The sequence below is a fragment of the Sphaerodactylus townsendi genome, linkage group LG02, assembly GCF_021028975.2.
Source record: "Sphaerodactylus townsendi isolate TG3544 linkage group LG02, MPM_Stown_v2.3, whole genome shotgun sequence".
In the NCBI taxonomy this organism is placed as follows: domain Eukaryota; kingdom Metazoa; phylum Chordata; class Lepidosauria; order Squamata; family Sphaerodactylidae; genus Sphaerodactylus; species Sphaerodactylus townsendi.
The window spans coordinates 89,309,633-89,327,822 of NC_059426.1; the positions used below are offsets into that span (position 1 = coordinate 89,309,633).

Genomic DNA, 18,190 nt, shown 5'->3' on the forward strand with positions numbered 1-18,190 from the left:
TTCACAATTTCATTTATTTAGCATCTTTCAGATGTTTCATAAAATGAGGCAACAAGTGTTCTATGAAAAACTAGTAAAGTCAACATATTTCATATTCAGAAACCCAAATAATATATAATATATATTAAACCATCTTTTTACAGACTTTTGGAGCAGGAGCCACTCACATGGGATTTTCTGAGAAAGGGGTAGGAGAAAATTGCTGAAGGGAAGGCTGGTTAACTACATTGGGATGTGTATAAGGTCCAGGTGTTTTGTGTGGTAGAGAAATTAAGACCGTTTCAACATGATCCCACATTCAAAGGAAGTTGGCTTGGAAATGGGTAAAAAAACACATTGTGGGAAAAGTGCTCGGGAAAACAACAGAGGAAAAATGAAGAGAAACATTTTTAGAACCAAATGGAAGAAAAAAACGTGGAATTAAAAGGAAAAAATAGCATTTGGTAGCAAGATACGTTGTAAACAACTTGAGTGGAAAAGACCTAGGTACCTATGTGATCTGCTAGTGGAGTGGACGTCATGGAACAAAACTTTCCTTGCTTCCCCTTCTTGCTGGGTCTTCTGAAATTTTGTTCTTTTGGGGGGCAGTAAACAAAGCAATAAGTTGCTTTGGGCCTCAGTTAGGGAGAAAAGTAGGATAATTTAAAAAAAGGTTATTATCACGATACAAGTGGCCCTGCAGCACAAGCAGTGCTGTGCAGGTGCAAAGTTGATTAGCACAGTGCTTGAGATGAATTGTGGCAGAAAACACCAATGTGATCTGATACACAGGTTGCCATGTGTGTAACCAAAGGGAACTCAGTTGAAGCAAGTCTTTTTGTGTCAAAATTCTCAGTATATCTAATCATCATCACAAATCTAATAGCTGTTGCTCTTTCAGCAGGGAAATTGGAATTAAGTTCCAGAATTAGTCAGAGGAGACTGTTTGTCCTACTCTGTCAGTGTTAGTACTTTTCAGAGCGTAGCCACTGAATATAGAGAGCACTGAGTTGCCCATGTTAGACATTCACACCAAGTTTTTAGAAAATAGGTGTGTTAGCAGGAAAATGCATTCTCTACATAATTGAGGGACAGATGTATGAGGATAATGCTGCAAAAGCAAAGCTGCTACCCATTTCTAATAATAATAATAAGAGCAATTAGTCCAGTGCAGCTGAAGGGGCTAGTGTTTTTTTAAACTGTGCCTTTCCTAACCACATGACAAACTGCTTCCAGAATAGAGGGGACTTTCAAAATCAACTTTGTGGTATGGCACAGACTTACTGTTAAAAGAAAGTCTGTACCCCTCCAGGGAGTCCAATGGATGTGTCTAAAATGTCATTTTGGGTTCAGTTTTCAAATGGCAATAAATTCTCAAACCAAAAAGAATTCCTGTCTTGACCTGTAAACATTTTTCTCACCTGGGAAGTTAGCATAATGGAAGTTACAAATGGGTTAAGCTCAGTTCCACTAATGTTAAGCTTCTATTAGGGGGCATGAATTTAAAGATCACCTTTCATACCTCTGTTTCAACTGGTGCATAGAGATAATTGAAGAAAACAGGACTCCTTTTATGTATTTTATCAATGTAGTCCCACATGCAAATTCCTTTCTTGCCAGGCTTTTCTCCTTTATCCTCAAAGAGGGTCCCTATGTAAAAAAGAAAAAGAAAAGAAAAAGAAAAGTTGTTTGAAGGACTTGATTCGAACAAGAAACCGAGTTGCATTAAGGGTCTTTTAAGTATAAATTAGAACAAAAAGGGAAGAACAGAATTTGAATTTATGATATACTTATATAAAGACAAATATTTTTACATATCCTGTCAGGCTATAAAAAGTTTTCAATGAGCAAGTAAACATACATGAGAATGACATGGCTGGCCACATAAATTATTCAGAAGCATTGTTTAATTAACTTTTGTTCATTTTGAAATAGGAACTATGTTGTTCTGAGCCCTCCTCCCCCATTCCATAAAGATATTTGAGATCTAGACTTCTGCAAACTGCTAGTAATTAGAACAAATAAATTCCTTTGAAGATTTAGGGCTAATTTCATTTCAGGATGTAAGCTTTCAAGAGTCAAAGCTCTCTATGTTAAAAACTGCAGCACTTAGAAGGCAATACTGTGATCATAAAAAGTCAGCATGGGTTTATGAAATTGACTGGTAGCTGTATTTCTGGTAGCTGCATAAATTACAACATGGCAATAGGCAATGATAAAAAGAAATAATTTGTTGTTTGATCACTCTCAAAGCCTTATTTCTTTATTCATTTTCAAAACCTTGTTGTAAAACATGATAGTCATCTGTTTCACGTCATTGGAAAGATGGATTTTGTGGATTCTCTTTCACAAAAAGTGGTGACAGCATTTCATACAGGCAAAGAGGATTTACTATTTTCAAAAACATGGTGGAAGATATGCAGACCTTTTCAGTCATGGCATCCAATTTATATCTGTCCTTATCTGAGGGGACAGAATGTGGGATTCTGCCTGCTCTTCCTGAAAGTGACTTCAATAACTATTGAATTTTGAGATAGATAATTAAAAGAAACTTGCAACATTCCTCTTAATCCTAGTCGGAGCTTTCTACCTTTTCTGAAACCTGAGGTATAGATACTGATTTGGATTACACATTCTTAGTCAAATAGGTGAGAGCTGGTGAGAGCTAGGAGAAAAGAGAGTGGTGCTTGAGAGTGTGCATCGATGATGCTTAAGACTGGGATGGCTTGCAGAACAGCCACCACTCAGTTTAGCTGTCATTCTGTTGATTTTATCAGAGTAAAACATCAGATCCTTAATAAAAGAAAGCGATTAGAATGGAAAGAAGAAAGTGATGAGAAGGGAAAACATTATCCTTCAGAATCTGAGGTGGACACTTCTTGGTACTTTGACGAAGAATCCTTTCAACTCATGATGTGACAGCTGGCACTGAAATGTCTGTAAAGGAGACCTTGGTACTGAAGGTTCTTGGTACTGGAACAGATGGCGTTTGAGTTGAAGTCAACAGTTAAAGAAGTATAGTCATAACTATGCTTCAGCACAATTATTTAATGCTCACTACTGTTAAGTCAGTGGATGAAGAAGCAACCAGTAAGAACATTTGAGGCACAAGGATGGCAAACCCCAAAGTTGACAAGATGGTAATAGTTGAGCAGGTGGAGGAATGCATCCTTGATGAGATTGTTCTTGAAATATCTGCATCTAAGAACATTTGATTCCCAGTAGTGTCTAAAGGTGTGAAAATGGTAGCAATTGCAGTTGTGATCACAAATGATAGACTCCTGAGCTCAAAATCAATTACCAATTTCATCTGAGACTCGGACTGAGAGCAACAAAACATTGTTGAAGACTGAGATAATGACCTTGATGCCTCTTGGTATTGAGAAGATGAAGGTGACTTCTCCCAACTATTGTGTTGAAGGAAATGGAGCTGATAGATGCCACTAGAATCCAGGAAATGGCAGCTAATCCTCAGATATGGATGATATCAGTACTGGAGAGCTATGAGGCGAAAAGAAAAGGCAACCGGCAGCTCTTTCATTATTTCAAAAAATGTATTAGCCTCAAGCATGATGAAAAATGATGCAAAAAAGAAGAAACAGATGGTTTAGGGTACTTAAGATTCCCACCCCCCACCCCACTTTTTGAAGCTGGAAGCAGAGACCATGGTTGCATTTTGACTGCTTCTGAGCCAACTGCTACAAAGCCAATCGCTCCATCCTTTCCTCATGGTGAGATTTTGAGGCAAGTACATCAGTTCATAAGTTTTGATGAGGTTGGTACTGGAACTGTCTGAGGGGTTGCCATCTGTGCTCCCCACAGTCTGTGAGATCATCATTGCCTTGTCTCATAGGATCTTTAACTCAGAGAAGATTAATTTAGTCTTGAAAGATTAGGTTTCTCCCCACATGCTCTTCTGCAATTGGGTTTGGAGCAAGTGAAGACTCATCAAACAAAGAGTAGAAGGCACGAAACATCATATGGACATCCTAAGAATACCTGATTTTAAATCCTCAGTTGAAGTGAGATACATACTCTTGCCCAGACAACATATCGATCTTTGGTGGCTAGGTGATCAGAACTCCCCGGAGTAATTTTAGAAGGCAAACTCAAACAAGCCCCCAGTGCAGACAGACCATGCCAAACAGAGGAAGTGGAGTCAATGGAGCACATGTTCTTCCATTGTATACACTTTAAGGAGGCATGATCAAAGTTTATTCATCCAGTTCTTGAAAAGTTGTCAGGCCAGTCAGAGAAATCAAGGGGAGGGGTTTTTTTGAGTTTTATCGCCATCTGTTTACATTGTTTATATTTTTTTTAAGTTCCTGTTAGCACTGGTGGATTGGAATGTTTTAAATTGTGTGTTTAAATAGATTTTAATAATATGTTGTTTACTTTGATGTTTGCCACCCTGAACCCTTTGGGGGAGGGCGGCTTGTAAATTTAATAAATAAAATAAGGGTTGATGGCTTCTTTCCAGTGAGAACTCCCAAATCTGAAGTCAAATTGCAAAGTTCTGCCTACTAATTTATAAAGCCTGTAGTTTATATATCTTCAAAGAGGTTTATTGAAGCACTGTTTTAAGTGTTTTAATATTATTTTAAATGCTTCAAGTATTGTTCTGTGTATTTTAAATTCTCCGGTGTTCATATTCTGTGGGTACAGCCTGTTTAGTATGTTATGTCTGCTGGTTGAAGACTGCAATAATAAATTAAAGTTAAATTGTTCCCATAGGATTGTCTGAAGTCCAATTTTTCTTGGTTTATCTGGTAGAGTTGAGACAGCATACAGAGCTTTAACAATGTTTGACCAAGCAGACCAGACAGATTGTGGTTGTCTGTTGAAAGTGCATCTGCCCTGGACTTTATCCACTTTTGGAAAAGTGCTCTTTTGTACAATAGGTGCCTGGTGCCCAACACCTCAGAAATAAAACTACTGCCAACTATCCTATCCTATCCTATCCTATCCTATCCTATCCTATCCTATCCTATCCTATCCTATCCTATCCTATCCTATCCTATTTTTTCTTGAATTGAAGATGACTGTGAATATAATGACACCCTTGAAAGAAGGCTATACATAAACAGATTACCCTGCATTTCAAATGGCCCCTTCCCAAAAGGCAGCAGTATAAACAATTTAATTATATAGCAATTGAAATACAATAAACAATATAGACTAGAGAAGAAAATAACTACCGGTACTCACAGTTTTGATAACTTTTGGCACTGTAACTGTTCACAAGTAATATTTGTGCAAATACAGTGTTAATAATAGTCAATACATTATAATAGCAAATAAATTAGAATCAGTCTCAGCCACATACCATGTTCTAGTCTTTCATAGTCTGAATCCAGAAGAAATGTTTTAAATCGATTAGAAACATAGTGAAATGCCAAGAACTTAAGATAATACTGATTGAACTCAAACTCTGTTGGATACTGATTATGAATCTGAAAGACACAAAGAGGATAGAAAAGTTTTACAGGCAAACAAACATATATTACTAAATGTTTACTTTTTATATTCTGACTCTCGCACCCCGTGATGAGACTCGTAACATGCTAAGCAACAGTCAAACACTAAACAAAATCAATCATAATATAAAAATATCAGCACACCCAAGATTAAAAAGATGATATCAAGTAGATTAAAAGTAGAGTAATGATGTTAAGAATTTTTGTGTGTGTGTGTGGGGGGGGGGGTTCCAGCTGCAGCAGGAGGGGGTGGCAGGAAAACCACATTCCATGGGCAGAAATCATTCAGTCCATGGAAAAGCTAGCTCCAAACTAATGTTATAAGTTTAAAAACCCTGTTGTCTAGCTTAATATCACTGTTACAACAGCACAATGATTTTAGTTACTGGAGACTGATACATATTATATAATTATGAAGCAATTAACTGCCTGGGGAATCCTGAAGAATCAAGTGATGGGACAGAGAACATTAAAAACAAACAAACAAAAAAAGAATCTAACTATTTTTAAAAAATATTTGCAATCTGTATAAGCTTCCCTAGCTTTACTTTTGGTTTATCAGATTCATGGAAACTTTGTGCCACACTTTGCCAGCTGGAATTGTGTTATGCCAACTGAGACAATGCAGTAGTATTGTTCTACTTGGTCATGAGGTAAACTAGGAGAGCTAGTGTGGTGTAGTGGTTAAGAGAAGTGGATTCTAATCTGGAGAACTGGATTTGTTTCCCCACTCTTACACAAGAAACCTGCTGTGTGATCTTGGGCAAGTCACCATTCTTCAGAACTCCCTTAGCCCCACCTACCTCAGGGAAGGAGTCTGTAAGTCGCTTTGAGACTCATTACAGGAGAGAAAAGCAGGACATAAATCCAAACTCTTCTTCTTGCATTAATTGTCAAGAGTTAGAATACATTTTTACAATTTTTGTCATAATTCAGAATAGAAATCTTCTTTATTTCCAAACCTACACTGTTTATTATTCACAGAAAAAAGTGAATTCAGATGGTTGCAAATGATTTGTTCTTTTGTTACACAGTATTATATAGATTTGGATATCTAGATTAAAATATTGCTAGTTTATACTGAATTCAGCAAAATACACTGTAAGACATAAAAGAGAAATAATTAAAACCTAAATTTTGCAAGTGTAAGTTTTACAATAAGCTACTAGGGAAGAGTTTAGGACAAGTACAAACAGTGTTAATTTTAATGATGCAATTAAAACTGAAAAGATTTACAGTTCTTGATGTGAATGGATGCAAAAGGGAAGCCTACAGCTGATAGACACATATGATAGGAACATGAAACATGGAAAATAGGAATCAAGGTAAACTTGCAATCATAACATGAGAAATGGTAATTTCTTTGTAACTGTAATTCTGGGAGTGACTGAACTAAAGCGGATTGAATTAGGACAGTTCCAGAACATTTTTGTTCAGTTGAGGGGATTATTGGGGGATTTGTTGTTGGTGCTGCATACCCCTACATCTAAGTCCAACCCAGTGGCCCCCTCACTTGCTCTGCTGCTGGTGGGGCTGGCCAGGAAGTGGCCCAGGGTGCCCACGCAGGTGAGTGGTGGAAACCCCTGACTGGGTGCACTCTCCTTGTCACCTTTCCATGCTTCTTCCAAAGTGAGGGTACTCTGTACCATGTGGCCTGAGGGCCTGCTTGGGATCTTCCACAGGAGGGCGATTGCTGGGGCCCTTGCCAACTCTGTCAGCTGCCTAGGGACTTGTGGCAGGACTCAGTCTCTTTAATGGGGTTGAGGAATGTGCTGCTGCAGGCATGGAGTCAATATCCCTGGACTTGTCCCTTCCCACTCCTGGGCTGTGATGAATGCTGGGCCATGCCCTTGGGCCTGCAGACTCTTGAATAGTTCTGCCTGCCCTGTCCATCGTGGCCCACATTACATGACCCAACATCTGGAGGGGACACTCCATCACAGTGGCTGGGGACATCGATGCAATTGTGGCCTTGAAAACCCAGCTAAAAAGTCTTTTTCCTGCCAACTGCTCACTATCCAAACCTTTTAAGGAGTGGACCAGCGGTGCCACAGGTACACTAGCAGCCAGCTGCTGCAGAACAGGTAGCCCTTAGGATTGCACTGTGAGACTGGGAAGGGCAGATATGAAGAAACTAGAAAAGATCCTAAAGTGTAAGGATGTGTCAAGACCCAACAGAAAGTGGATTGACTCAGTCAAGGAAGCCATGATCTTCAGTTTGCAAGATTGTTAATGAAAGGATGTTTTGGAAGTTGTTAATTCATAGGGCCACCATAAATTGGAAGTGCCTGGATGGCAAAATTCACACATTTTACATGAGTTTTACTAAAACCAAACTATTTTCCTTGATTTTTTATTAACATGCTTCCTATACATCTCCCTATTTTGCCTTTGATTTAAAACACAGCCCAATAGATAGCTCTCTGATTTGGTGATTAAATAAGTGAAATTTACATTTTATAAGGGAGCTGTGCTGGCCAACAGGGGCTAAGTGAAGGGGAACTACGCCCGGGGCATGCGTGCGCCCTATGCCTCTGCAGCACCCCCACCCCTGCAGGGACGTGCGCCTGGTGCGTCATGCATCCCCCTGCCTCCTTGGTGCTACACCACTGCTGGCCAGGCACATACAATATCCTGGCTATCAATTTAATAGTGTTTAGAGCAAATCAGCACCAAATCAGATATTTGGGAAACCCAGAATTCTAATGTTGAAGAGCTTACTTATTTTCTTAAGACAGTCAGAAAGAGAAGGTATGAGAAGAGTGCCTTCAAGGATCAGGCGACTTTCACCTCTTAGATGCTAATACAGTTTTGATTAAAAATATTTGAGCATATGGTGGCATACCAATTCTAGATGCTTTTGGATGATATTAAATACCTCAACTCACTCAATTCGAGCTTTTGGCCTGTGTTTGGGGCCATAACCTTCCCCAGTTTCCTGACAGGAATGAGACATAGGAAGTAACTCTACTGATTGTAATGCCATCTTCTGGCGTGCTTATTTGGAATGGGGATGGTAGTTGGAAGAACTGAACTCTAGTAATGCCATTACTAACTAAAGCATTGATTTCAGAAGGTGCTGCTGGAAGACTTTGATTAGTCTCATGGTATTTGTGTTGGGGTCCCTGAAAGTTCTATAATGTATTTTATGTTTGACATCTACAATTGACACTGCAGCGTGAGATCATTTGAGGTAAAACGTCATCCGTGCTGATGATATCCAACCCTTTACAAATTATCTGGGTGGAGCTAGCATGGTTGTAAAAGTCTTGGATAGGTGCCTAGAATCTGTTATGGTTTATAAAATAATCTGAAGTTCAGTACAAAAAAGGAAGACGTAAAGCTGGCTAATGGTTCAAATCTTCGTGGAGGTAATGATCAATCTAGCTGGTGGGTTGTACTTTTATGGATCTAGTTCACAGCTTAGGGATGTTCTTTGATCCAGCCTTTACTCTGGAGGTCCAGGAAACCTTTGTGGCTTGAATGAATTTTATCAGCTGGGGCTGCTACAGTGACTGTGAAATGAGATAATCTGGCCACAATTATCCAGGCTCTAGTGACACCTAAAAATGTTGCATGTAGAACTGTCTTCTGTATCCCCTGCAGTTTTCAGTGTATTTACTGACTGCAACAAGTTCACTTGCTTATAGTTTGACCAATTCAAAGAGCTGGTTTTAGCCTTTACATTATTTGGGACTAGGTAATCATACTCCCATATGAACCTACCCATCACCCAAGATTATTAATGGAGCCCCTGACTGGGTACCCTTGTCTGCAGCAATTGAGCAATTTTTGGTGGCAACCAATAATAACCCCCCCCCCCAATTAAAAAACAATGTACTGAAAACTATACAGTGTTCCACATTTCCCCTTTAAGAACCAATTTTTACAGTTATGAGCAACATATATAATGGCAGTAACTACAATAGCTTCCTATTTAAACGAATGAGTTTTGCTTATGTCTCACTGATTTCTTGATAAACACCTAAAATTCTCTGGACTATACCCAAACGCTGTGCCTAAACTACCCAGCAAAAATAGTTGATTCATTGATAAGGGTTTATGCAAGCTACAACATTCTTCCCATTAAATTTACCAACATGTTAAATGCTGATGCATAAAGCAAGGGGAGCTTCCCGATATGACATCATCACATTCCCCCCAACTCTGCCCTCCCTAGAAACAATTACAAGATTTACCAGATGTTGCTGTTGTGAAAGAATGATCACTTTAATAATTCAGCTGACACCTGGAGATACTGGCACAAACAATGGCTTTTTAAAAGATGATGCAGTTCTAATTTAAGAATTGCAGGTTCATATGTTTTTTTTCTGGTTGAAACAAAGACAAATATTTTCCAGCAGCTTCCTTGTTTTACCCATGGCAGTAATGGCAATTTGAAACTTCCACTTATTTCTCCTGATCAGGCTATAGTAATTTATTTGTTTATTTCATTTATTGCATACCTTTCTTTCTGAGACTAAAGGAAAATTACAAAATGTGAAAAACAATTCAGCCCAACAGCATAATATAGCCAATAAACAATGCAATAGCACTAGGATTGCCGAATTTGGAAACAAGGCAAACACACAAAAACAATGTATTCTTGACGGCTTTCACGGCCGGACGTGCAGGGCACCATGGACAGAATGGAAAGTTTATTTCTGCTCCATATCTTTGAGAGCACTCACTCCCCCACCCTCCGTAGAATGTAAAAGGGATGGGGGAGGAGTGTGTTCCCTCAGTTTCTCTACCATCCCCACGGCCAAAATAAGTGTTTCAGAGAGTTGCAGTGTTTCAAATTGCAGCCCACAGCAGGGTAGGAGGGTGGGTATGCCTGCACAGAAGCCCATTGGCAGAGTAGCAACTTTAGTGGAGGGGATGAGGCTGCCATTTAAACATCACCTGCAGTACTGCTCTCCCAAATGTTGCCTCACTTTGAGAGTCAACATCAATGGCATAGTGTCTTGTGAAGATCAGTGAGGATGACCATGTGGCTGCACAGGAGATGTCGTCTATGGCCATGTTGGGCACCCAGGCAGAAGCAGCAGCTTGTGCTCTTGTGGAGTTTGCATGGACCGTGAATGGACACCAAAGACCAGCCAATTTGAAAACCTTGCCAATGGATTTAGTGACCCATTCCGATAAACTCTGCATGGTCACCTGCAGCCCTTGCGGGTGCCAGTGAAGCAGAAAAAGAGGTTGACATCCCTGTGGAATGGTTTTGTACAGTGGATATATAACAACAGGGCCCTTTGCAAGTCCAGGACATGCATGGATTGCACAGGCTGTGTGGAGGAATTTGAGCAGAATATCGACAACACAATGTCCTGGCCCAAGTGGAAAGATGTAACAACCTTGAGACAATGTTCCAGGCTAGGGCGAAGGACCACTTTATCACTATAGAATTTTGTGAAGGGGGGGTGCCAGTAGAGGGCCTTGAAATCACCCACTGTCCTGGTAAATGTTATAGAAACTAGAAATGCCATTTGAGCATACCAATTTGCACTATGCCACCAGCACAAATGAGTCATGAGCCTTGACAGGACCAAAGTAATGCTCTATTGTAGAATTGGGGCTTGACAGAGGGATACAGATTATTGACAGCGTGGTACAATTATCAAATGCTACCAATTTATATACAAGAAAAAACTATGAAAGAAAGGCAAAGTCAGATGAACAAATTTAGTTGGAACAATAGAAAACTAAGAATAAGGGTTAAAGTGTTGCAGGACTTGTATAGATTTTGGATTGGTTTAAAAACACAGAACAAAGAATCACAAAACGGAAACTAGATCTGAAAGCAGGAATACACAGTTATCTATGGAAGGAAAAATTGGAGCAGAAGAAAGGTATCTGCCTGGAAAGGCATCCATTTATAAGAAGAGGCTTTTTGAAATCTGGGCAAAAACACGTAAAAGTTTAAGTTACTCAGTAACACCACTAATGTCTCCAAATGGAACTTATTAATGACAGAAGAATGCAAAGGAATAATGATAAAATAACATACAAAGAAATGATCAATGCGCAAGGGAAATTAAGTCCTGGCAAGATGTGAAAGATCAAGGTAAGAAAAAACAATGGTTAATTTACTTTCAAATAGTATCAAGACTTAGAAGAGAACTGAATGCGGCAGGAGGAACATTAAGAGAAATGACAGAATTTAAAAGAGAAATAATGCAGCAAGAACAACATCTGTTAGGAAGAATATATACAATTTTTCTTTAAAAAAAGCCCTTCGGGGGAGGGCGGTTTATAAATATAACAATAAATAAATAAATAAAGATGACACTGAAACAGAGCAAGTAGAATAATGTAAGTGAAATGAATGCAACATTTTCAAGAAGAATTATCTTTTCAACAATAGGAGTTACTATGGACCAAAAGTACTAAACTCACAACATGTCAAACTTTAAGAGAGAACTCATATAAAATGTTTTATAGATGGTATATGACTCCAAAAGACATTATGAAGCTGAATAAAAATACCAAAGGAACTTGTTGGAAATGTAAAGAAGAGATAGGCTCTTTTTTCATATGTGGTGGACTTGTAAAAATGTTTTAACATTTTAGAAATAAATTTACAGAAGATATTGAAAATTAAATTTCAAATGGATGCAAAAATTATGTTACTAGGTATTTCTCCAAAGACTTTTCTAGCAAAACTGCGACTATTTTTGTTCTTATTAAAAGCAGCCTGAGTAATACTTGCAGCTAGCTAGAAAGCAAAAAACTGTCCAAACTGAGAAGGTTGGGAAGAAAAAGTAAGAAAATATGCAACCCTGGCTACATAATTTGGTAAATAAACGGCCAAAACAAAAGTTTAATGAAAAGTGGGAATTATACTTTTTGTATAATGCCTTAATGTAATGAATGTGCAGTCTAATAATGTAAAACGAATTAAATAGACTAAGAATGTAACTGAGTAATTAAAAATAAAAGATAGAAACTAATACTCAATAGAAACTGGTATGAAATAGATAGTGGTAGATTCATATTAAATCACATGAAAGCTGAATGAATTTATTGTTGTAAGAATAGAAGGATAACTTGAGGTCAATGACAGCAAACTACACCTGTGGGAAAAGCAGTGGGATAATGTCTGGCAGGGAGAGTATGTGAAACTTATGCATTCTCAAGTGCTTATTAAGAGTTTGCAGGTCCAGTATGGGCTGTTTTCCTCCCCTTTTTTTGTGAATGAGGAAGCAAAGGGAGAATAGGCCAGTATGGCACTGATTGTCTTGCACCTGCCTGACAGCCCCTTTTCATAGAAGGAACTGAACTGCCTCTAACAATACAAAGTTTGTCATCATCATCTGACAATAGAGGGCATCCTTCAGAATGCATCGAAGGGGGTTGATTGGCATTGAGCTGTGTCAGCAGTCCAGTGTCAGCAGTACTGACACTGGACCTGTGCAGCAGAGAGAGGAGTGTCTTGAAAAAGATCTGTTGTGACTAAGATCTGAGAGAAGGGGTTGCCCAGTGCTGATGATGAATGACAGATGGAACCATGGGATGGTACTGGAGAGACTCGGTGCCAAGGTGACGGAAGTTGTGGAGCATTTTGGACTGCCTGCAAGGGTGACAATGGACATCTCAGTTCCAAAAAAATAGGAAACGGACTGATCTTGTGGAGTTCCTGCCCCTTGGCTGAGATGACGGACGCAGCAGAGATCTTGAGGGGAAATGGTGCCAAGGTACCTTATGATTCAGTGATCTGTGGTCTATCAACACTAACCTCTTTTTATCTTTATGCTTGTCCCCTTGCTTCTTCTTTTTAGCTTTTTTGACTGGAGGCTTGGAAACAGCTCTAGCAACAGGAACTGACGATTTATCAGTCCCATCTGGTGGACAAAGACTCCTCTCATACAAGGCCACCTTCATGTGGAAGGGTCTACTTTGCAGGAAACAGGCAGGCTGACACATTGACAGAATATGGGCTTCACCGAAGCACAAAAGACCCTCTGTGCAACTCCATCTTAGCCATCTTCATGCTACACAGAGCACATTTCTTTAAGAGGCCAATGTCCTTCCTTGGTTCAGCCATGTTGAAGGCCTAGCAGTAGTCAAATGACAGAGCTACAGAAGGAAGATCTATCCTCCATGGTGGCAAAAGAAGAACTGAGGGGATGCAGCCCCCCCCTCCTTTTTACATGCTAAATTTAGGTGGGAAAAGTCCTATTTCAATTAAGGGAGATTGAATGCTCTTAAAATTACAGAATGGAAATAAGCCTTCTATTTGCAGTGGGCCAACAAAGATTAAGAGGAAAAGATTTCTCCCATTTTTGCTAGGGTATGCAGAAGATAAGAAGCTGAAACTTTCTTCTCATTTTAGCCTACTATTTCAATTTCTCCAATTTTGGGCTTTGCCCTGGAAAATTGGCAATTTTGCATCAGTATAACATTATACATAGCTTTTCTGTATACTTACCTGGTGCACACAGTCCAAGAACTGCAAAAACACAGGAGCAAATCCACTCCCCTGACTATTGAGGGTCAAATTACTCCGCTGGCTGAACTTGTGACCAAAGGAGAGCCATTCTTTTTCCACTAGCATTCTGAAACCTTCAAGTGTTCGATAGAAAGGATCACTGAGTAACTGCACAAGAGACACCACCTAGGCCATAAGATGAAGTTCATATGTTAAGATCAGGTGTAGTCTATTTCAGGCAGTTCAGCATACTTCATATATATAACCACAGGATTTACTAGTTGAAAAGCCAACACAAATTCAGCAGATTGAATCCAACCAGCTTCTCTGCTGGTGCAGAAGGTGTGTGTGTGCGACTCATGCATTTCCTCTTTTTACTGAAGTTCCATCCCACCTGGCTTTTGTGCACATTGGTACCATAATCCCTGTCATAGCCTTTTCAGGTGTCCTTCCTGCTGCACCACCGTTATTTATGTTGTACAGGCAAGGAGATGTGTACATCAACATGCCTTCAGAACAAAAAAAATATTTCAAAAGGTCAGTGAATTCTAGAGACAATGCTTAGGTTTTCCTGAGCTGTATACAGAAAATCCTCAGTTTAGTCTGAAAAGTACAGGATCAGCATATAGTTACTATAAGTCTACTGAGGTTACTATACTGTAATGACCCAAAGGACCCCCAGAATATTATTTATATATATTTCTGCTTTAAAATAATATTGGCAGAAGCCAGTTGTCATACACTTCTCTATGCAGGTAGCAGCATGTCCAAAGGTCACAGGTCTGCTTTACAAAATCTAATCAAGAGGATGAGTTACTCCTGCATAACCTGGAGGTCTCATTTTGTTTGTGGGCATGAGCTTGATTACCTCACCTTGCAAAGATACTGTTAAAGACAAAGAATATGGAAAGCCAACTTGCTATCAGATACTGTCATTTCCCTATCTCTTCTGGGAACCCAGGTCAGCAACAAATAGTTGTTCCTTTGCATTTCCTTCCCTTTGTAATGAAAACCACTTACCTTATCCTGATCTAATGTCTCTGTCAAATCTGAATATCCTGGGCAGTGACTCTCAAGAGTTAATCTGCATGGAAGCCTTTCAGCGTTTCCTCGTTAGGTTAACAAAGCAATTTTGGCCCCATTGTCCCGGGTTTAGCAGTAGATGAGCTGACTAATTACCTCAGCACCCCCAAACCCAGCACAGATGTGAAACTCAGTGTGATTGGTTCCTTTCCCACCAAGGAACAACCCACCTTATAAAAGTTTAGTTCACCTGCAACAGTTTGCTCATTGCCACATGTTCTTGTTCGTGTTGAGACATGAATTCATCCTTCATTGGGTTTCTGTGCTGGCATGGAATCCCTGCCTTCTACTCCTACTCTTCTAAGAATCGTTAGGTAACGTATTACCCCACAACAACCCCCATTCCCTTCTCTATCATCCAATCTATCTTTCAAACCTGCTTATATCCTAGGACACTTGAATGTATGTGCCCTTATGTCTTACTGTGTGTATGCATTTCTGAACCAAATTTATATAAAACGTTTAAACTCAATTTGGACTCTTGCATTACTCTGTGGAATATTCACTGCCAGAATTCCTTCCCCGTATTATACAGTCTAAAAGATCTCCTCTTGGCCCCTCTTGCTGCCAATGTGAGTTCATTCCCCTTTGCTACTTTTAAAACTATATGTGTGCTGTTACACTTTTAGCAGCTGGTGGAGATTCCCTTCAATAAAACCCTTACCCCTGTTAGGCCAGTAACAATACATTACTTAAGAGTAGGTCACAACCCAAATAGCTGCTGCATTCTGTTGCAAAGAGATTGTTTTTGGAGTTCCAAAATGATTTTACTTTAGAGTAAACACAATCAATTAATCAAAACACAATGTCTGGCCATTACCACATTTAAATCCACAACAGTAGCTCACCTGTGTAGTGATATCCCAGCCATCTTCGAGACAAACTAAAACTGAAGAGCCATTCTCAAGCAGCTCTGATATAATCACCCCCAACTGCATTATCCTATGAAGCTGTAAGAAAAAATGGCTATTTAGGTCTTGAAAGATAACTCTCCTGATAAAACGACTAACAGAATCAAACTGCTCCAATACACAAAGGATCACAGCCCATTAGACATCATTACTAAAATCTTGTAATATAATTTAAATTATATCATTGTTTATGACTCCCACCCTCATCATTTTACCTGTGGAAACCACTCTGATTCTCCAAGCGCTTTAAGGAATGTTATTTCAGAATCCACAGGAATACTGCTAGGAACACAAGCACTCATGAGCTTTTTAAAACTGGCTTTCACTTGTCGTATGTCACTGAACTCAACTGGAACAAATTCACAATTTAAAGCAAAGTCAAGTTTGAAGCCCTGTGGACAAAACATATTTAGTTGTGTTAGTCATTCTGAACAAAAACTGTATTTTTGCTTTTGCTGAACAGCTACCCTGTCCTCCCTTAAAAGCTTTACAGTTTTTCTGAGCCTTCCTACAGATTTCAAACTACAAAGTACATGTAGAAAGTGTGAATGGATAGAGAGAAAAAAGGGTGAATGCAAGGTGCAGGATCCATGGGAAGAGCAAGCTCTCCCACCCTCCCCCCGCCACCCCCAGCAAGCCTCCCTGCCCATGGATCACAGGAAACTCTCCCAGCATCCCCCCACACCCCCAGCAAGCCTTCCTGCCCATGAATCACAGGCAGGCCCCACGGCCTGGAGCAGCCTGGGGCCTGTCTGTGGACAACTTATGATAGGGGTTTGGCAAAGATGTCTGCATCCCCCTTTATGGGGGAGAGGGTGCCCACTGACTGCAGAAATCTAAAATCAGTCCAGGTCATGCAGGAAGTAGTGGCTGCTAAGATTAAGAAAGAATGCAGGCTGGGGTGTAGGCCCTTTCCCTGAACCTCCCTTGTGTAATTTGAGGGTCTTACTTCTAGAGGTTGTGTTCAAGAAGGTCCCTGGGGAATACCACCATAATTATACAGTACTTCTCTTACCCAAAAGGGTTATCAGTGAATGATGCCATCGACCCAGAGCTATGCTCTGTGTGCTATGCACCTAAGCCAAGGAAAGTTTAGAATTTTAAAAAAGGCCCAGTTCAAGTTGCTGCAGAGTGGCTGGAGCTAGTGACCTGATTGGGCTGTTCCACACCATACATATTTGGTGGCTACCAGCTGAGGGCAATTTTTTTTTCATTTGAATGGAGGGGAGGAACAAAACAAGGCAGGCACTAGGACCCGTGCAGAGCATTCTGCTACAAATAAGGGCCAGGAAGAAGTGGCAGATGAATTTATAATTGTATTTAGATCTTTTGGTGGAAAAGAGTATAGTAACAGACTCTCTGTTTCATTAGCAGCATAATGCCCAATCTAAATCAATATATAACTCGAAAATTAATGTTACTTACTTTAACTTTTTAGTAGTTAGGTGTATTAATCTAACTCTAGCTACATGTTTACAGTATGCTGCAATCCAGATGGATATGCATATTCCATTGGAGATTATGAAAGACGCCGATAGATATTATCCACATTGGATGTATATCTGATTTATGCCACACCTTCAAATCTAACAAACAATGAAGACATAATCTCCATCCGCATTCCAAGACATAGAACCACTTAAACTCCACTGCTATCTATATAGTTCTATCTTCACAGTTTTGTGCTGTGTAGTATCCACAGTTGTATCCAGTTCTTAACATTACAGGTAACCAAGTAATCATCCCAAGTCTATTTTAGGAAAGCAGACATACCCTTAGTTGAGATTTTTCTCCAAATATATAGAGGGCAGCTTGACGCTTTAGAAGCTGGTTTTGAAAATATGCACTACTGCTGGTACAGGAAGGCGAACCATCTTTCCCAGCTAGTCTTGCACCCACATCAAGGAATGGCATCTGAGTGCTGATAAACCGGCTGCTGGAACGAAGACTTGCCCACATACCTTCATAGAGATTAAAAATACAACCAAATAGTTCATCTTTTCATGGAACTGGATTATTTTGCAAATCTCCAGTAAAACATGCATATATAAATATTGCTTGAAAATAAAATGTTTACATATTGTTTGCAATCTTTATGAATATGCACCAAAATCCATATACAAAATGATTCAACTCTGAAGTGATTCATAACTAAACTTTACCAAATTGTTCAAATGAAATAATATTTTAAAGCAAACCACTTCTTATTTTCATTTTAATTCATTTATTGATTGCCTTTCCATTAAACAGCACTCAAATAGAAATGCAAACTACTCTGTCAACATTACATATAACATTCATAATATCAT

At 39.4% G+C, this 18,190-nt stretch overlaps 1 protein-coding gene across 4 annotated transcripts in view; it reads right to left on the reverse strand.

The window, feature by feature from the left end:
- The window catches only part of SBF2 (SET binding factor 2), a 271,896-nt gene that overhangs the window by 13,364 nt on the left and 240,342 nt on the right, over nt 1–18,190 (reverse strand). For all 4 annotated transcript variants that reach the window (XM_048486741.1, XM_048486740.1, XM_048486739.1 and 1 more), the window contains 6 exons: nt 17,655–17,842; nt 16,097–16,273; nt 15,819–15,920; nt 13,888–14,073; nt 5,306–5,432; nt 1,502–1,629 (listed from right to left, as the gene is read on the reverse strand). In XM_048486741.1, coding sequence (XP_048342698.1) covers nt 1,502–1,629; nt 5,306–5,432; nt 13,888–14,073; nt 15,819–15,920; nt 16,097–16,273; nt 17,655–17,842 — 908 coding nt within the window. The remainder of the gene's footprint in view (nt 1–1,501; nt 1,630–5,305; nt 5,433–13,887; nt 14,074–15,818; nt 15,921–16,096; nt 16,274–17,654; nt 17,843–18,190) is intronic.